At 41.0% G+C, this 21,654-nt stretch overlaps 1 protein-coding gene across 1 annotated transcript; it reads right to left on the bottom strand.

Moving 5' to 3' along the window:
• Positions 1-1,664: 1,664 nt before the first annotated feature.
• nectin3b (nectin cell adhesion molecule 3b) lies at positions 1,665-21,288 on the bottom strand. The gene is made up of 6 exons (XM_071539585.1): positions 21,207-21,288; positions 12,019-12,366; positions 10,238-10,537; positions 8,446-8,563; positions 5,774-5,925; positions 1,665-2,329 (listed from the first exon to the last, which is right to left on the bottom strand). The coding sequence occupies exons 1-6, from the start codon at positions 21,286-21,288 to the stop codon at positions 1,665-1,667; spliced, it is 1,665 nt and encodes a 554-aa protein (XP_071395686.1).
• Positions 21,289-21,654: the final 366 nt, after the last annotated feature.

Below are 21,654 nucleotides of genomic sequence, written 5' to 3'. Positions count from 1 at the left end.
ATTTATTTTGATGGCAATAATAAATGCTAAATTTTAAAGGACCATTCAGCAACATTAGTGGTGAGTGTGATTAGAGTGTGTGCATGCACATATGGATCAGAGACAATATAAGCCTATTAATGCCTCAGATTTTAATTCTGACACAATCTCGTGTCTCGTTTTTGCAGATTATTCAGAGTAGTGGAATCAGACCACGTTATTTAACGGCTGCACTCCTGAATCATTTCTTTGTGTAACAAAATATTTTTGACTAGGAGGCCCGTGTACGGCGACTGCCATACTGTAGCCGGCCTTAAACAATGCCCCTGCTGATAGCACTCTGTAATTTCCAAATGCCCTGGTTTGGTGCCAGAGTGCAGTCTGGTGCTTGGAGTGCAAATTTACAAACAAATCCATTATCATCTGGTAGAGCACAAGGGAGCTGTGTGGCTAACTGGATAAGTCAACTAACCTTCCCAAGCACCTTCCTAAAATGAATAAATAATACAATCAAGTTTGAAATAATAAAAAAAAAGCAAACTGGATGTAATAATATTCCAAACTAGTTTACCTTGCACTGATTGGGTTTGACACAGTCGAGCCTCAATATCTAAACCCCTGTGGGTTACAGTGGACTGTAGCTCACAGCCGGGCCTCCTGCCCTCGCTCCAGCCCTCCCTCTTGGGGATAACAGACTATAAGAGCCGAGGACACAGAAAAGCTCTCTGAAGGTTCCCACTCTTTTTAGGACATCATTTTTAAGGGCATCGCTGGGACATCATTGGTCAAATCAAAAATCTCACAAGTCTCCCATCATTGTAATTTGCATGTAGTGTAGACATTTTAAGAGAAAATGAATGCTATAATGATGTCGTGGTCCATGATATAGTTCTGCCAGAGGTTTTAAAATACATTTTATGACCATGGATAAGTTTGGGGGGTCATCAATAACAGAGGGAGGGATCCTAGAGTATGCTCGCTCAGGGAGAGATGTTTTTTTAAATACCCTCTAATGCCTCTTCTACAGTATGTTGTAGTGTAGTGAGTTTTGGGAGAACGGCCTGTGACCATCTGATATTCTAGGATGTATTTTAGGACGTGGGATCCTTGTCTCTCTACTCACCTAACAAAGTAAAGTAGAGGTGGTTGAAGAGCATATTCAGAGGTCAGACAGTTTCTCTCAAACAAATCAGTGCAAGTAATATCAACAGACACAAATATTAAAAAAGCAAGTTTCAAAGAGACCAACCCATGTAAAAAAAAAAAAAAAAAAAAAATATATTTCTTCTGAGATAACCATATGCAAGGTCAGACATCAACTGAAATACATTAGTAATGCAAAGGAAATTGGCAATGCCCATGAACTTAAGGCAGAGACAGTCGCACATATGCCGTGAGCTTCAGTTACAGTCTCCAAAGACAGAACTATCCTATGCCCGACTATGTAAGTTGTGGGCATGTAGACGTAGACTTTCAAAGTGGCTAGGCAGTCCACACTCTGTCCACATCAACAGAAAAATCATCTCAAGTGTCGACCAGGACCCTTGAACACACCGAGGAAACTACAGAATAGAGATTACGCGTGTCTGTGTGCGTAGGACAGAAATTACGTGTTTCTTCCAAAATAATAGATGAAACCCTCTGATTTCTGTGGTCTCTCCTCTCCTGCAAGACCAGGTAGCCGGTCAAACGTACCACTCCCTACGAGAGATGACCGAGCCGTCCGTGTGGGAGACGTAGTCGCCCTCAGGCCCGCTGTCGTAGCAGTCGTCCGACAGGTAGGGGGAGCCGTTGGCCAGTGCTTTTGTTGAAGGAGGATACCTGGCCCGTCCAGTCTGCTGCGGGCTAGAATAGTGCGGCTGGTCATGGTGATGCTTACGATGATTGCTCTCCCTCATTGCCCTAGTGTAGCCGTTAGAAGAGTACTCCTCTCCGTTATGGTTGCTATGGTGACGCCGCTCACGGTCGCGCTCCTGTTTGAGCTCGCGGTCGCCCCACTCCTCTCGGTCATGGTCCTGGTGGTAGGGGCCGCCGCCGGCCTTAGTGGGGTGCAGCTCGTGCTGCGCCGGGGCTTTCTGTAGGTCGGTGGGGCCCAGGTACTGCTTGGTGTAGTAGTTCCCGTGGAAGGTCTGCTGTTTCCGTAGGTAACAGACGCCGACCAGACACAGCAGCAGGAGCAGGAATAAGGCCCCGCCCACGGCCCCGCCCACTATGGAACCAAGATTACTCTCAGGTAGGGCTTCAAGGGTGGGGGAGCTGAGGAGGACGTGGCGCTTATCGTCCACTAAGGTGGAGGAGGCAGCGCCGGTTAGGACAGGCGCAGTAATGGTGGAGGGCATGGTGGGAGGATCTAATGGAGGGAAGGAAGGAGGGAAGGAGCAGAGGGGAGGAGAGGGAGGAAGGGAGGGATGGACAGACAGAAAAGCAGAGAATGTCAATGCCAACTACATCAGCATTTTACTATGTAGGGATAGGTTGACATGAAAATACTAACATCAACTAAACTACTAAACAAATACTAAACTACATGCTTACAACAGCCTTAGGTTTGCATTGCCAATACATCAGAATTTAACAAACAAATTATCTTTCATGTGTTCAGGTTTGGATTACTGAAGCATGACTAAAAAGTAAGAAATGGAAATCTAAGATTTGGTATAACAGGGCTGAGATAATGGATATATTAGGACAAATGAGAATGTTTTTAACAAGAGTCTGAGCAACACAGGAAACAGCACCAAGTTTTTCAAAATCTATTTGCCTTTAATAATTTTTTGTCTTCACGCTTAAGTATAAAATTCAAATAACAAAGAGAGCCAGTTTACATAAGTATTCCCTTGCTTTGCTCAGCCTAGGCTATGTTGTCACATGGGCATTTCATATCATATGTTAGTCATAAATTCCTCTATTGATTGTGTTTGTGAATTATTTTCCTTTCCATTGTCTTTCTTGCTAGCAAAACTGAAACCAGGTCCCTTCATTGGATGTCATTCGAGTCCAGTTCCACTTGTGCTTTCAAGAAAAAATAAATCATTCCTTCTGTATATGCTAAAATATAGACGCTGTTCTTTCAGTGTCTTTTTACGATCAAACGTCAAACTGCCTTCTTAAACACAGTGATAAAATTGAAGAAGAGAATGTCTGTGGAAAGTTTGAGGCTAAGCAAGAGCAAACCAAAGGCTACTGAAATAAGCACAAGTAATAAAAACAGGGAAAAAAATGGGTGAAAGGATACTGATGTAACTACTTAAGGGATTAAAGATGGAAGATCAGTAGAAACATCAACACAACAACAAAAATAATTGTTTAAATGCTTAGTGATTGAGGTTTTGGAGTGCCAAACTTTTCATAATGCCCAAATATTATTGGCAGTGATGGCATTATGTTAAATCCCAAGTCAACTATGTGTAATCATTGAGTCTCAATACTGGCCATTATTCTACAAGGTGAGATTGAGTATCATTTCAAATGGAGATACACATCCTGTTGTCAGTGAAGATGAGGAGGGGGAAGAGGGACCTGATGAGGAAGGAGGAATATTTCTATAGGTGGGGACTGTCTAGAGTTGGGAGGAGACTGCTATGAAGTTAGGACAAAAGCTGTGAATATTTATGTAAATAATTTTATGTAGTATTTTCAAAAGGCCCTTAAATACATTTTCAAACTAATTAATCCCCAACACATGTAAATTGCAGTATTGGCTGTCAGTACAGCACAAACACTGCAGGTAGCACAGAACAACAATAATATTGGTGGTGATCTGAAGGAGAGAAAAGCTGGTTTGTGACCAAATGTTTGAATCTTTGGACCTGCTGTGCAAATCTGCAAGGGAGAAGTGAATGATTAATGTTCTCCTCTCCCTCAACAACTACCGTTGAGGTCCGCTTGAGCAAGGCACTTAACCCAACTGCTCCAATGGAGCTGCTCAGCAGTGCACTGTAGTGCACTGCGGTTGTACTGGGCAGCTCCCAAGTGTGTATACGTGTAACTGTATGTGTGTAGGGTGCTGTTGAAAAAGAGCATAGATATGTGCTGAGTCAGCTCCTTGCTTCCTTGGGCAAAACAAAGGCTTTGGAAAAAATCCATAGAAGCATCCCTTAAACAATTACCCACCCATACAACACCAAAATGAAACAAAACGAGTCAAATGCAGGACCTAAAATACAAACACAGGGCTTCAACTGAGAGCTAATGGGGTTTTCTAAAAGACGTGGATAGAGGAAGAGGAAGAGGATAATCCGACTAACTCCAAATAGTTTTCATATTTCAACCCTGCTGAAAGAGCCAGGTGACCCTTGTATAATCTATTCAAAAGGAGTTGGGCGATATTGACAAATTCAAACATCACAGTATCTTTGGTCAAATAATTTAACATCAATACTGTGACAATATATAATTTGTTATGCTGTACTTGCTTCACTAAAGTAGCGATAATCAGATGGGAGTGTAACAGCCTGCTAATGTTGTAGTATCAAGTTAGCTAATGGTTGATTAGCTTATACTGGAGTATGGGCACCGACCCCACTGCTCAAGTAAACTGCCAAGCTGTGGTAAACGCTGCAAACACCACCCATCTAGCTTGTAAGCAGGCTGAAACAAACACAAAAAGTATTTGCAAATGGTGATGCACAGTCAGCATTATCTGGTCAGCACAGGTGGAGTGCATCTTATTGAGGTGACTTAATGATATGGCTTCAGTAGGGAACACCAAACCTTATAGGAAACCAACCTCAAAATAGATTGATAGGGTTTGATGCCCACAACAGAGAAAAGCCAACGCCCATAATCAGATACTTAAGTAATGGAAAGAGTTCTAAGTCTAAAAGGTTTAATGGTGCTCTAAAATTGTTCTACCACTGAAACCCTTGTGCCAGGCCAGATGTGAGGCGAAGATTCACATTCAAGCGAGGAACAACACGAACCCTGAGGATTGTAGCTGAATTATATGAATTGTACGACTCCTTGCAGAGGCAGTGCACTGATGTACGTGTGCACACCCACAGCGAACCACACACCCAGGGGTGCACCAACACGTGTACGCTTGCGCACAACCGTACAGCTCCTCTCAAAGGAAAAAGAAATAAGGATGATAAATAATAAATAGGAGTTGAAAAGAACTAGTGAATGTTTTATGAATCTGGGACATCATCTCACAGTCAGGCTGCGGGCTTTTGCCTCTCACTGCATGACACATGCAGAAATAAAAGAGACACAGAAAGGAAGACAGAGAGATGTAGAGGAAAATCACATCATACTGAGAACTTCATTCAGGAGGAGGGCTTCCAAAGGCAAGAAGGGTTTAGCGAAACCACAGGGACATGCTCATAATACACAGCAGAGACATATACACATGCCAAGCCGAGAGCGGACAGAGCAGAGGCAGTGCATTGTGGTCTGAAGAGGACTTAAACATTAGCAGATGCGTTTGGCCCGGGAATTCTCCTGTTGAACATCTGGAGACCTAATGCTAATCAAGGCTAATCAGCCTGTAATTAAGACTAAATCTAAGGGGCGGAAATAATCTATGCCAATACACCATGCCATTCACTGCACTTAAAAATCATACACACGCCCTGAGCTAACATAGAGATGAATAGAAAAAGGGGTAAATGCACGATAGACTGTGGGTATGTGTAAGAGTGATTCAGTCTCACATTTCTGCTTGAAGGACAATGTCATAGGCAATGATACCCTCGCTGACGTGTGTGCTGCAGGCGTGCAAGGTACTTCCTGAGGGAAGAGAAGGCAATAGGGGTCAGCTGTGTTCCGGTGTGTGTGTGTGTACTCTGCTCACCTTGTATGAGAATGCGCACATCTCTGCTGCGGAGGTTGATGTCATTGGCAACCTCACACCTGTAAACTCCAGAGTCGTTCCGCTGGAGGGGACGCAGGAAGAGCAACGTGTTGTTCATTACTTCCACCCCCTCTGGCATTTCGCTGTCCAACCTAGGATACACGTAAGACACAAACCATTAGACACACCTACAACAAACAGTGTATAATGTCAACATGCACACGCGCCAGAAATGATGTTTTTATTCTGAAGTTTTTGGTTTGATTTCCGTTTGTCCAACAAGTTATTAGAATTCCAGACTTATGTAACATGATCTTGACAAGGTTTGGCACAAATAAAAGCTATCTGAAAACCAAAGTCACCTATCTTAAAAATGAAAATACCTAGGCATGCCTTGGATAACAAAAACACAGATTCACACAGCCAAGTCTAGACAGGGTCTGTCTGAGACCCAAATTGCTCTCTCCCAACTTTTTCTTCCTACCTTCTTCAATGTGTCGACTGGCTAAAAACTGCCTCTGTCTAATAGCTACTTTGACTTTTTTTTCTGTTTGTGTGCCATAGAGGGCTGAGGGTCTGCAGGTTTTCGTTCCAACCAAAGACAACAGCAGGTGATTTCACTGATTAGCACAACTACAGCCAGACAGGAGGAGCTGGTCAGTGAAATCACCTGCTGTAGTGTTTGGTTGGAATGGAAACCTGCAGACTCTTGGCCCTCCATGGCTGCCTATCCCTGCGCAAGAGCCTAATGAAACATAACTTTGATCTTCGAAAACATTAATTTTTTCCCCCACCAGCTTGACAATGAAAATGAAAGGAAAATATAACATCGGGGCTCTGCAGTGCAAGCAATTCGCTCACAGATGCTTAAAAAACTAGGGAAAAAAAAGAGGAGCACAAGCACAAGTGCCGGTTTGGACTGAACATGCTCTCCATTCAACTGGAATCACAAGTCAATCACATGCAGCCATCATGTCTACCACATGCCTGTCCGGTTTAAGACCAAGGAATCTAACTTGTATTCCATTCAGTAAAACATGCAGCATATAAATTGGCTATTTTGTGTATTACTTCAAACACATAGTTTTTTTGAAAACAATAATAATGTAAGAGCGGTGACCACATTAAACATTCATATGACAATCTACTTTCTTCACTGCTCTGCTGAGAATTTATAGCAGTTAAACTATTAATATAATCCAATCTTTAACACTTACAATAAAGGCAGTCTCAAATATAATAGCCTGTGTTTTATATGTGCCAGGGAATGCGTCACCTTTTGGTTATCTCTGAGCAAAAAAAAAAAAAAAAAGCCTACCTGTTCCTCAAAGACAACAGCTTGTCAAACAAAAACCTCCCACAAACATTAAAAATGCCCTCGCAAGTAAAGGAAAAATAAACCATGTATTTCACACCCAGCAGCCTAGTTGATGCAAGTCACATACATGATTGACAGGGAGGAAAACTTGTGCTTCAGGCTTGCATATCTGACAGAAAAGCCAGTAACATGGCAATAGGAAACTTACTTCAATGTGAAATGTATGCTACAAGTGATCAGATATGTAGAGCAAAAGTCATGAAATAGAAAAGATTGAAATTTCTAACATATATACACAACGCTAATAATAAAATGACATGCCTCATGAAATAAATACTTGAGGCAAAGACATACACAGGCAAATGGAAGTTTTACAGTCAGTGTTCAGTGTCCTTTATTCAATTTTAGGTCAGTGTTTCAGACACACTGCGGTGCTGAAAGTAAATATAGCCATGTTAAAGTTAAAAAGGGACGGCATTCAAAACACATGAGCATTATCTAAACCTCTAAACCTGTAGCATGTTTGCTACAGACTTCACAGAAGTTGGATGGCTCAGCCCAGAACCCCCAACACCGAGTCCAGGCACTCATCCATTTATTTGTGCTTGTCTATAGCTTACAGGAAGGAGATGCACTCCGGTCCCTGGATCTGTCTGACAGCTGATGTTTACTGTAAATGGCATGCTGCAGTTTTTTCCAGCTCTTGATTGTCATCGATGGCAAGATATGAGACCAAACCGAACTATTACTTAAACTACTATAAACAATGATTTTCTTCTGACCGACAGAGAGTGACATAATGCGCCCTCTGACGGCCATATTGAAAGTCCTCAGCTCTTGCGACGTCCGACTTGGTCATTTCAACAGTACAATTATACATGCTTAATTTGTGTGCTCTTTTAGACTGGAACTGATCTTTTCACCTCTGATATATCTGATTAATTTAGAGTTTAGATCATGTCATCTTAGCTTACCTTCTGGTCAGTTAACTGTTCCATTGTTAGCGCATCTGGTTTGCACAATAGCTGATGCTGCATAGCTAGTAGTTAGTGTTAGCGGTGGCTAGTATTTGTATGTTAATATTAACATTAGTTGTATTGCTAAACTAGAGTGCTGACTAGTTAGCTAGCTGACAACACCAAAAAACAACTATTTTTGTATTTTAGATTTACTGAGTTGACTCTTCTCAAGCTACAACTAGGACTACGATAAGACATTTTACTGTATCACACTAATATAAATTTGGAAACAAATCAACATATGGGTATTTCAGCTAGTGATTTGTGTTGAGACATTTGGTTCTTATAAGACGAAAAGTACAATATCTCTCTCTCTCTCACACACACACACACACCTGATCCATCTGAAGTGATGGGCTGGTGGGTTTGAGTTGGCTTTGCAGGTCATTTGAACGTTCTCCCGGCCCACATACCAGTCTCCATCGTACCCCACAACTGAGATATCAGGGGCAACTGCATAGACAGGAAGAACAGAATGAGAATTACTGAGATATCAATAGGACCGTAGCCAGAAACCTTTCAAACAGCCACAGAAAGCTGTTCAATACCACACACTGACAACATATACTAGTGTTTCTGCTCTGTGTAACCACAGCAATCTGCCATAGCAAGGTCATCATCTGATACACCAAGGCGATTTTCATATTTGAAAAATATTTCTGTTATGATACAGTGTCAACAGTTCCCTGTCAAATTCCCATCAGCAAACATGCAATATGACTGATTGCCTAGTTTGTGTGTAGCATTATCTGGAATCTGAGGGCGGTCGTAGCCTAGAGGCTAGAGAAGCGGGCCTGTGGCCTCCAAATGTTGTGTTTGGGAATCTACAATAAATCCACACAAAAAATGCTAGTGTACAGAGAAGCAAACCATCGTTGTATTTCTGTGTATAACACAATTTCAAGCCTACACCAGGACCTTAATACTTGTCCCCAATCATGGGTCCACAGCCACTGTTCTTCATTGGTGAGTGATCACTATGTGGTTTTTCCAGCATCATCTATACTAAGATAGCTCCTCTATTTGTTGGCAGCTCAACTCACACAGCTACGTATACTACCAACTGTAGGCTGTTGTTCCACGGCAAAACTTTTGCTATACTTTTTGTATGGCACATCCGGCAACCTTTTGCCTTTTTCACTGGGTGTGTGGAATCATATGATCAAAACGTCAGTCATCGATTAACTGTAAAATACTTTTTGTCATTGCCATCTATCATAAAAGAGTAAGTCAAATCAAAGTTAAATCCATCTGTTGAACAAAAAAGCTTTTTCAGACAAGGAGATTTATTTGACCACTTTCATCAGTTTGCAACTTATATGTAGAGTATGCCCCACAAATTTTAGATATGTGCTGTAACCACTGTCTCGTTGATACAAAGCGTTTTCACTTTTGACAGTTTAGGGGCACACAGGAAAATCTATTGACACAGAAAAGACTAAAGAAATACAGATGCTGAAAAAAGAAATTTCAAGGATGTGACCAAGGACAGATTTTTTCAGAAACATGGTAATTAATATCTCATCTAAGGAGCTTGCATGGACTGTCCTTGGTTTCATCTCACTGTGTGAATTTGATTGAATTCTTGAATTCTTGTTGAAGTGCTTCTAACAAATCAAACTTCAACAGTAGAAAGGCCAAGTGCCATCAACTGTCTGCCGTTTTATTAGAGCTGAAATATCACAGCTTTCAAAATGTCTCCCTGTACTTTCTGTAAAAAACAGTGTTTAGATTTTCAAAATTACGAAAGGAAATAGTTGTTATATATGTCCCCTTCAATTGATAGACCCCTCATCCATTTGACTTTCTAGTGTTAAGCTCAGACTCTACTGCCCCTTTTAATCCACTCACTTTGGACCTACTACTACTACTACCACTAAATTAATTCTGGCCTAATATGTCTAATCGATCTATCAAAACTGTTGATGAGTTTTATTTTGACCACAATGCTCAGTAAATTGACACATGGGTTCACTGCTATGCCACAAACACCTAATGAAAGCTCTATAGTGGGACTGAATCAGTATTCATGAATGTGTGACATAGTATGTGGCATGAAGCTCTTGTTCAGGTGTTATTAGCTGGAGTTCATGTGTTACCCCACACAGCCACTCATCAGGCACTCACACTGCACGTTGAGCTGGTAGGGGATCCTGAAGTCTGTCTGCAGAGCCGGGTGGCGGACCACACAGGTGAGCGCGTGGCCCTGGACATGGCGGGTGGGCTGCCAGAGGTAGCGCACTTGTGTGCTGGTGGTGCCGTTGGCCTCGTCGTAAAGCTGCACTTCTGACTGGCCAAAAAGGTTGGACTCCCAGGACACCTCAGCAGGAGGCCGGGCCCGCTCAGCAATACAGGTGGCCACCACCGTTTCGTTGCCGCCATCAACCAGAGCAACAGAACCTGCAGATATGTACACCTTGGGCTCCACTGGCATCCAAAGAGCAAGCAAGGTAGGGAGGGAGAAAGAGTTGCAGTGTTAAGAGTTTCGGGACTGCTGAGGTTATTGTGAGTTAGAGCTCCTGAGTTGGTTTAAGTCTTTTGAAAGGTTCACATTACATTTCTTTTTGATCAATACCAGCTTTCTTTTTCCCCATCTTTTAACCACTTTCTTTCCACTTACGTAATTCCAGTGAAACCCGATCTAACCGACCGATAGCAACTCTGGCCATCCCTGTAATGCTTTCTGGGAAAACGGTTTGTGTGTGTGTGCACACACTGTGTTTGTCTGCCAATATAGAGAACCTTTAAAAAGAAAGGGTTTTGCAAAAGCCAAAGCACACCACACATATCATCCCGTATCCTCTGTATTCCTATCTCTCTAGAGCACCCTGTTGTTTTTTTGTTTTTTTTACACCCTTCACTCCAGTACTGCCCTCAAAACAAAATTTCCTCTTTTTTATGCAACCCCCTATGTAGCCCAAGTCTACTACCTACCACTGAGTCCATGTTCTGTTTCTCCCTACCTTCTTTTCCATTGCTCCCCCTCCACTTGCTCCTATACCTTCTGTCCCTCTTGTCCCAAGGATGATTTGCCCAAACAATATTGTCATATCTGATATCATGTCCTGATTCCAGATCTGGGTAAACCAGTAATGTAAATGTACATAATTGTCAGTATTTGCTTTAACCTACTTTGAGTACCACATGGGTAGGGTTTAACTCATTATTTCAGATATTATTTTCATTATTTCGACATTTCAGATAGTGTAAGGGTTAGGGTTAGATCAAGAAGAGAAGATAATTGGTCATAACTCAGAGTCTTCCACCAGGTGGGGATCCAGGGAGAAAATGACTGGGCGAATGCTACAGCAAGACACCTAGCACCCACCTGGTATATCTTGTGTCCATCCACAAAGCTCTAAGTCCTCTGCAGGACTTCACTGCTGTGCAATCGGACAAAGACTATATCACAGTCCTACATTAAACCAGTGCTGCATCTGTTCAACACCAGTATCTTTTAACCTCAAAGGGATGGAAATAATCTGACCAAGCCCATTAAAGGCTCCATATTGGAGTACCTCAACGGAAAGTACAGTTACCCTGAGACCAACAATCTGTCAGACACGTTCACTCTTAGGGACCCAAGGTACAGAAGAGCATACATTCAAAGTGACAAGGTTGAGGAAGCCCAACCCTACTTTCAAATAATTTATTGAGACTGTCAAAACTTTACAGCATGCCCGTATTGCTTTATGTCACAACCAATCTCTCACTCACCAATCTGGCAACTAAGTCGGCTAAAGCAAACCATAAAAAGTATTTTCAGGCACTATTTGACCCAGATCTTGAAAATATAGGCTATTTTGTATTGATCTTACAAGCTCAGGACAATCCGCAACATTCTTAAGAAGACTATTGCACACATTGCATGGAATTACAGACAAATGAATGTAAATACACACACTTACCAAGTACACTGACAGTGGTGGAGGCCTGAGTATTTCCCAGAGGAAAAGTGGCCACCTTGCAGGTGTATATTCCAACGTCAGCAAAGCCAACGTCTTGCAATACTATGGTGGCATCATGGAAGGAGGGTGAGCGAAAGTACAGGCGACGGGTAAACTCTGGAGGGATGGAGATGCCAAACTCTGGGTTGTAGACGGCCACTGTGACAGAGCCAGATGGCAGACGGCGCTCCCATGAACTCTGGGTAAGGGTGAGGTTTGCACCCACCTCCACCCTGCACTCTAATGTCACATTCTTTCCCAGCACAGCGCTCACCTTCTGGGGCACCACCACCTGACTGCCCCACACACCTGCCAATGAGAGGGACACAGACAAACAACAGCTTAACTGGATTCAATCAGGTTCATTTACCATGGGCTACACAACAGGGCCTGGTTTAGTTCATCATGTGATATCACTGCAGCTGAAATAGTTCCACCATCTACATAATGTATTGTGTTGACCTCTTTTAAGGCACTAGCCATTAGGCTATTTGTCACTATAGCCACAACTTTTGGTGAGCTAATGTAAGGATAATAAAGAGGCTGCTTCTTTGTCACTTAGGTCTACAATTATAAATCAGGACATGGCAGCTGAGCTGACAATTGGTTGGCACCAGTTTTCAGCAATAAATGTGCATTTTCACAACAAAATTCATATTTTCACATTTTTCTTTGAATGTCTTTTACATGCAAGTTATTACTTAACATTATTAGCTGTCTTGAGCTTTTATTTAAGAAACAGAAACTTCTTAATGATGTAGGCCAATGTAATTAGCCTATTTGTTTGGGGTTTTTTGTTTTTTTTATAATGAGCAATGAAGATCAAGTAACATTTTTGTCCTGCAAATGAATGGATAGCATTTTGGAATGAAACCCTTAAACATGGTTTCAGACAGATTATGCTAACACATCACATCCCCTTCTTGACAATATCAAACTGCATCATCAAGGTGGGCTAATTATCAGTCTCATATTGAGTGAATGATACTTAGTGACTGAGAGCATTTCCAGTGAGCATGTCTGACGTCAGCTGTCGAGACAGATTTTATATCAGTACAAGTTCCATCCGACATCTGTGCTGATCAGACTGGAATCAAAGCATGATACCACGACAGCAGTCATTGGGTTTTTCAGCAAATAATACACAGCTGACCATGTGACTGTGTTCCAGTGATGAATTTATTTTGTTTCTATAGCTTCCCTACTCCTGACCTGAATTCAGGAATTAAAACCAGGCTTTTTGAATGTCCTTTGTCCAAATACAACGAACCCATGAAGCTGTCACCCGCCCCAGTCATTAACGTGGCTCATCTCCAAGGCAGAGAGCTCAACAGAGAGTTAGGCGAGTCAAAGGGATGCGAAGAGGACCGAATGAGACAGGGGAAGAAAAAATGAGGGGAAGTGATATGCTAAAACGATGACATCACCAGTGAGAGAAGAAAAAGAAGGCTAAGAGGGAGGAAAGGCGAGAGCGCAGTCGTGTTTGAAACACAAATGAGAGGAAACATACAGTATCACCACGATTCCGGCAAACAAAAAACAGAGGAATTAAATTACAGATTAATAAAAGACAAAAACAAAATATAACACCGCTAGACTGCCAGACCCTTCAACCACATCACTAATTGCAACAAGCTGCCAGCGGGTAGACATCATCATAAATCAAAACCTGCTGTACTGCTTGGCAACTAACTCTAAAAATTCTATTGTTGTTTTGCCAACAACAGCTTTGTCTCTGGCCCAGTTACCCACCCAAAAGCCATGTCCCCAAATATACTGTAGACTGAAATGTTCACTAGGTCCCAAGAAGAAAATAAAGTAGCCAGTCTCTAAAAAATTTATTGTCAATTTCATTTCCATTTGAATTAAGTTTTAATTTGTGTTTACACAGTGCTTGGTACTTCACAGGCACTACAAAGAGCTTCTAATTTTCACTTATGTTTTAAAATTGCGATAACCTTTGTAAACAATTTCTTGTGCAGCCCCGAGTCTCACAGGACGTTCAGAGTAGGTATTAAAGCAATATTCCACTTTGTTTTAACATGGGAGTTATTTGGCACTTGACCGCCATGAAAATCTGAATATAATCTACTCACCAAGATCGGATGCAGTTGGACGAATTTGTAGTGTTCAAATTTTTACTTCCCATTCATTTGAATGATGCCATGAAAATAGCCTGAAAACTGACATTTAACACGCTCATGAACAGATTCAACAACAGATCCCACTACTGTAATTTTCAATTGACTGTGGGTCCAAAGATTTTTAGAACATAATTTCGCCAAATAGCATTATTTTTGATAGAAGAGAACATAGCGGAGGGATACCATTTAGGAGACATAGTTCCTGTTTGGGAGAATCGATCTACTATTATTTTTAAATACTTATTTTAGTGTGAACCAAGAATAGAAATGCAAAATGACGATGAACCAATGACTGCTTTGTAGTCTTAAAAGCGGGATCTGTTGTTGAATCTGTTCACCAACGTGTTAAATGCCAGTTTTCAGTCTATTTTTGTGGCCTCATTCAAATGAATGGGAAGTAAAAATCTGAACGCTACAAACTTGTCCCAGCTGCATCTTGGTGATTAGTTATTCTGGTTTTCATGGTGGTCAAGTGCCGAATGACCCCCATGTTAAAACTAAGTGGAATATTGCTTTAAATGTTGTGAAGTTCTTGCCCATACAGAGCAGCAGATATCAGGGCTACAGTGGGGGGATTATGTTTAGCATGTAGAGTTATTGATAAGTTTAAATCCACACTCAAATGCACAAAAAAATGAATGAAATATACTCAGTGCTATAAATAAGATATGAGGCTCCACTTCCATTGACTAGTCAGCATCAGAACAGTCTGGTCACATCTACTCAAGTGTAAAGAGGTTGCAACCTTAAAAATTGTGAGTCAGCAGTAGCAGTAATTATTGATGACTTGGCAAAAACTGCTCACTGTTTTAACGTGCACTCTCTAGAATTCCCACTATATGAGCACAGTACAAGCACATTTAAAAAAAAAATGAATTTATAACAAAAACTCTGTTTTAAGCTTAAAGTTTAGCTAAACTATAATCTGCAAAAGACAGTAAGTTGTAACAGAAACCCCAAAGTCAAACTTCAATTCTTCTGCACTGCACAAAGGATTTCCATTTCTGTTGGTAAATCCACTACACTACACTACGTTACACTTGTTGAAAACACAGGGTAAATCATACATTTTCCATAGCAGGTCGGGACACCTGAGACAAGACATTCCTGAGGAAAAACTGGCGTCAACCCACATCACTGAATATGAATTCAACAGTCAACAGGATTAGTTAGTAAACCAAAAACCTTTGTAAATGGCTAAGTATAGGCTAAATATAACTATAACACTAACAAGCACAGATCCAGTACAGACCCACGGCGCTTGTTCAATTCTATGCACTGAAGCACTGCAACACGGTTAAATTACCCAATTCCACTAATGTTACTTAAATACCACAAGATGACGTCACCTACCGTTAAAGTCTGTAGGGCAGCGAAGACGAGTTACTGTCTGCAAATCCCCGTTACTGACTGTGGAATGTTAAGTTTCACTTTTGTTTTCACACCGGGAGACTCTGTGGATTGAGTTCAACGCTGCTGGTCTGTTGTCTGTACATTTCCAAATTACAGACATGACGTGATGCGCACATCGGAGATCGATTTAGATTAATTTCTCTACATTGACCAACTTTTGATGTTGTGCTTCTGTATGGGAAACACTGCATCTCTAGACACAGACGCCCTCTAGAGGCCATCTGACGAAGTGCATCATCTCACTAAGCGTTACCTGACTGACTGACTAACTGCCTGAACTGAATTTGGCTCGTGATGCCGATCGGCTGCGCTGTGGGAAAAATATTTAAATTGTTCTCAGTAAATAAATGTCGCTGTGTGCTCCCACCACAACAATATCTGTAAAAACATCCAAAACTATAACTATATTTATGGATTGAGAGCAATTTTTTGAATGCAGAGAGAATGATGAAACATTTTCAAGTAAGAAGGGGGCTGAGCATTTGGTAGCTCACTGCAGTAAACGGCTTCATTTGCTGAGGAACTCATCACAGAAGCCCAGAAAACCATTAAAAGTAGTCTTTATAAAATTTTCAGGGGTTTGCATAAGATGTGTTATTCTGATCTAGCATGTCGCACATGAATCCTAACAGCTACAGTTGTTTTAGAAGCTCTGCCTTGAGTAGCAAGCTGATGCTACAACTTGTTTAGCTTGGCAGGGACAACGATATGGCTAGATGGCAAGTATAACAGCATGCTAAGGGGAAAGAAGCAGCTTTTTTGCTGCACTGAATATGTAATAGAAGAGGTATAGCGACTGTATTAAATTTTTATTGGTGAGGACAACCTTACATAAGCCTGTCCTGGTTTCCTACAACACAGAGAAAAAAAGTGATGAAAATAAGGGCAAAGCCTATCCAATCCTATAGTAGCTATATGTAGCTTTTCTAAACATAGCAATAAGCATTTTTTCATATTCTTTGGTGTGGTTTCTTGTACTTCTAACATCAGCAAAATAATACAATTGGAAAGAAATCACAGTGCCTGTAAAGTCTTTGCAATCCTTATCCTCATCAAAGAAGCTACTGTAGACACTTTTTCATAGTGGTTTGCACATGCAACACAACACATTGTCTCTCATTCACTCACTCACTCTCTCACACACACACACAGTAGAAAACAGATTATAGATGTCCTGGCATCAAGGACACATTGTTCCCTCAGGACACTCCGCTGCTCATTCTCCCTTAGTCAATATTACCTTCACACGCACCACTCACGTGGCAGCAAGTGTATTAATATGTGTGTGTCTTGCCAGAGGGCAGCGTGTCTTGTTAAAAGTGGAAATCAGAACATAAACTGTGAAGGTGGTACGGTGGGTGGGGCAGAAGAGGTGGGTGGGGCGCAGTGGGGTTGGGTGGGGTGGGCAGGGCAGGGTTGGGGATATGCGTGTGTGTGTGTTTTGACCAAAAGACAAGGTAGAAAAAAAAACAACACAAAACTAAAAAATTAAACCATTCTGCCTATGTGGCTGAATGATTCATTCAGTCCGATGAAGTGATCTGTTCGTTCAGTCCAAATGAATCATACAGTATCGTGCTTGTGCCATGAAGTCACTGCTTGGGTGTCACGTAATGATGACAATGAATGAATGAACAAGGAAGTTTGAGAATTTGTGATTTGTTTATAGCAACTGTGGTTAATTAAGCCCATTTTTGGAGTAGCCAACCAGCACTGAAGTCATTGCCAAGGTAGGCAGATAACTCAAAATTCGTCCCAAATTTTGTTTGCAAGCATGTTGGCTCACTTTATGGAGTGCAGCCACTGCATCAATTCAACCCTCATTCATGTGGTCTTGTTGGAAAGAGACTTTTTGGCGCTTACTCTCAAAATGATCGCATAGCATAGGCAAAAAAGTGGGAAACATGCTGTAAAAATAACCCCCCAAAAAAGGACCTATAAAAACATTATTTGATTTTTTTCATTCTGAAATTGTCAACATGATTTCGCTCACAAACTTAACTCGCATAAAGTCAGATGAAGTCATTCCCAGAGAGAAAATGGAAAAAAAAACAACAACATTAAGTGTAAATAAACAACTTTGCCAACTCCCAAAAGTCTCAAGAGTACAGCATTTTGCAACTGGAATACGTTGATTAAAATGTCAGCAACAGATATGAAATGGGAGTACAATATAGTCGTTGCTTGTTGTGGTAGAATTTGCTGATGGCAGGACAATAATACTATAAAGTGGCAGGACGGATTTAGGAACTATACCCACAATTCTGCAAATAATTGAATAACCACAAGTAGCATGTAAACAGGATTTAAAGGAACTGCCGAGTCATGTAAACATCTTAATCGGACTAATGCCTTGCTCTGATTATTCGCCATAATTGCATTATCAGTGTGCATGCAAACGTAGTCACTGACAGTCCTGAGTTTATACGGATTTTGTTCATTATGATTCTGAAACAATATTGATATCCAAGCCTACTATGTCAATAATCTAGATAAGCCTCACCATTATTTTTGGCCATTGTTCCTCTTCTCTGCATTCCGTGTTGCTTTGTAATTGTTATTTTTTTTTTTTTTTTTTTTAATCAATTCAATATTATCCCACACCCTATGACACAATTGATTCAAACTGTACAAGCACATGCTTGCTAGATGTTGAAGACATTCTCATCTCAGTTCAATTCTATAAATCTCAGCTTGTGTCTTGAAATTGTCGTGCACAATTATTGAAATTGTCATGCACAATTATTAATATTAATATTATTACTATTTTTGATGCAAAAAAAAAAAAAAGCTACTGAGGACTCATCTCTCATTTGACCCTCATCTCTCATTTGACCCTGATCAAAACAGTGGTCAAAGTAACTTCAGACCTCTGATGGCCATTTCGAGGAGGAGTGGGTCTTTGGAATATATTTTCTGGTTCAAACTAGTTATCATTGATATAAAATTAAGCTCAATTGGGTGTAAAAGCTAAAACAAACATTTTTACTCTAAAGTCAGTCTTCCATTTATTGCCAATTGAGCGGCTCTAGGTTGTAAATCTTAATATCACAGATGAATAGCACATGTGAACTCGTAACTTTAGCAGTGTTCCCCTTTAAGGCCTAGACATTATTAGCTGAGGGTGTGTGCACCTATTTTACATTCAACAAAAGCACAAGGTCAAACCCTTCATTGAAATGTACAGCAGACTTAAACTGAAGCCAGATAAATGGGCAACTGTCTCTGCTCCATAGGCCTAAGTCTCTGAAGGAGGCAACTAGAGTCTGGATTAGGAATGGACTTTGAGAGCCATGTAATAATGGAACAGAACAGACAAATCATTACGTTATGTTCGGCAGTAAAATACTTTATGTTATGATGGGAATCACACGATATCTCAGTAGACCATTGTAATCGTGAATTACCTGTTCCTGTCACAGAATGATAAAATATCATTCCATTTCAACTTTTTTCCCCATAGTGACTCTGCTACTATTGATATTCTTGTATAAAAATGAAAACCTTTGTATTACAGTGTTTATGTTTAAGATATAGCTTGCTTTGTTCTCAAACATAGGCTAACAAAAACAGGGGCTTTCCCTTTGTTATCCAGAGGAAAAATTGTGAGCATCCCAAAACCATTTTCTGCCATCCGTGGGACAACGGGACACAATCAGTTTCAAGGCCTAAGCTCCTTTCAGACAATTATTCATATCCTAACACATTTGTATTTAAGACAAGTTACTTTCTCAAGCTATTTCCTACCATACCTTGTCTCTCCCAGGGGAGAGATGGATGGATGGATGGATGGATAGATACTTTATTGTCCTCCAAGAAGAAATTTGCTTTCACAGTCTGCACACAAAACAACTTAAGAGACATACTTCAAGTGCAAGACAGAGAAAGACAAACTAGACGTAAAAGTCGAGGAGTGGACAAGTGTGCAGGGCAGGCAGTGTTGTCGCAGCACAGCAAGAGCCAAAAAGATGAGTAAGGGAATGGGGGAAGGGTTAAACAAAACAAGATAGCAGTGTAACAAAACATGGACCTCCAGAAAAGCTATTCAATCTGTCTTCTCAAACTCATTTTTGTATTCCAGGCAAGTTAGAAAAACAAAAATAAGATAACAACTACAGTAACTGAAAATTATCAGTGTGTTTTTCTTTAATTTATAATTTTGATATAAATAAAGTGCATTTAGGCTACTTTACCAACTAAGTTGAACTGCAAAAACTATTTCACGGTTGCTTCTGGTATTGATGCATGCAACATGATGATTGATGTATGCAGTCACCCAGCACAATCGTAAACTGCAACACAAACATTGCAGTGCGAGTTGGGTCCACACAGCCATAGCATCTTTTGCAGAAGAAGTGGAAGGGATGGCAATAAATATATATATAGGCTATATTTTTTTTTTAGATATATATATATATTTTTTTTTTTAAAGTTTGTTCCAACCATCTAGGTTGCCCCTCTCCTTTATATTATTCCTGGTGGCTTCTGCACACAGTCAGCCCAGTTCATTTTCCAACCTTCAGAAGAAGCCATTTGCTGCCATTCATTCTTGTGCGGTATGAAACACAAGTTCCACTTGTGTAAAAAAAAAAGCTGTGTGCATGTATAGCACATCATATCACATTCAGTAATAACTGCACTGTGATATGTTATCGATAGCACACAGCCCTACCGTGAATGTCAGGTTTATTCAAAAACTGATACCTTATCATACTCTCAAAATATTAAACCCAAACTGGGCTTTTCAAGACCTTTTTGCCGGAGAGGTTAAGGTTATGATCCTTAGTTCACACCCATGATTCACACAATGCAATTTCACAGGTCTCTTTTAAAATGTCCATTATAAAACAATGTGTTCGAGCGGATCAGAAAAGTGTGTTCATACAGAATATGCAACTAAATTGTTATATTTTTGCTCTTTGACAATATATTCTGCTAACTATACTGGGCTCCAACTTGGCATGTTTCAGGGGTGGAGTTAGTAAATTACCCATGGTGCCACCTCTTGATTGTGGGATAATGAGCCCAGGCTGCACTCCAGGCACCATGTTGCTGACCCTATCTGGAACTGAGCTGTTAGTTGCAAACATTCAGCACTACCCTCCGTGACATCGCCAAGGTAAGTTGCCCAACATTTAAAAAGCCGGCTGGCGTGGTACCATGTTACTTTAATAGAACCCGTTTCTGGAGCTAATATGGCTGCCACTGAAAACTGCAATGACCCGAGTGTAGGTTGGGTAACGTTATATATAACCGTATATCGGTGCCTCAGCTCCTCAGCGGTTTCCATGGGAGTGTTTCTATGGCAGCCGTGGGTCACACCATCATCTGCGGTGGTGGCGCTAGCTAGCTTCCATTCCCGAGCATTGAAGTCAACTTCTTAGCAAGTTTCCTTCGGTCTTGAAATGACATCTGCTAAACCAAACAAGGCTTTTGATTTGCAACTTAAAATTACCCTCACTTTAAGGAAACGGGGTAGTTTAACATTTTGCCGACTACGTTGAGACTTCGTGACGCGTGAGACATTCGGCTGTTTCACAAAACTTCTGTTTAGTAGAAGAAATATAACTACCTTAAAAATGCGCAACCTACCTGAAATACTGCACAACAAGAGGTGAAATAATACAGTCTTGCCCTGGTGGCCGGGGTAATTCCAGTGACAGGACAGTAACATTTTGAAAGCCGTGCCGTCTTCTACTACAGAACAGGCGTAGCTGCGTGCCCATTTAACGGTATGTGCTAAACGGTGGAACCTCCTCGGCAACAACTCCAAACTGCATTTGGACTGTACCATTACTCAGCACGGAGCAGGGAGACGGGAGCTCACCTGCCAATCCAAATGAACGGGCATCCATACAGATTGTACTACAAACTACCCCCCGAAGAATGATCCACCGATGTACACATTACGTCATCTCTGTTGAAAAGCCGACATAGATTGTGCTCATCACATCACTGTGCACTGTATTCTTTGTTGCCTTTGGCTGCTGGGTGTCTGCTCACTGATATTACATGTGCATGTTTTAATGCATTATTTTAT

This window comes from Centroberyx affinis, unplaced genomic scaffold, assembly GCF_046629955.1.
Source record: "Centroberyx affinis isolate AG114_WGS23_722 - 3 ecotype Tasmania unplaced genomic scaffold, CSIRO-AGI_Caff_v1 ptg003475l_1, whole genome shotgun sequence".
NCBI classification, from domain to species: Eukaryota; Metazoa; Chordata; class Actinopteri; order Beryciformes; family Berycidae; genus Centroberyx; species Centroberyx affinis.
This window is presented reverse-complemented; position numbering and strand designations above follow the sequence as displayed.

Bases quoted from the DNA above. Each gene is read 5' to 3' on its own strand.
- nectin3b (XM_071539585.1), bottom strand. From the start codon at position 21,288: ATGTTACTGTCCTGTCACTGGAATTACCCCGGCCACCAGGGCAAGACT. The intron at 12,367-21,206 runs GTAGGTTGCGCA...TCTCATTGGCAG, and splicing joins CTTGTTGTGCAGTATTTCAG to GTGTGTGGGGCAGTCAGGTG. The intron at 10,538-12,018 runs GTAAGTGTGTGT...TTTGGATGCCAG, and splicing joins CACCACTGTCAGTGTACTTG to TGGAGCCCAAGGTGTACATA.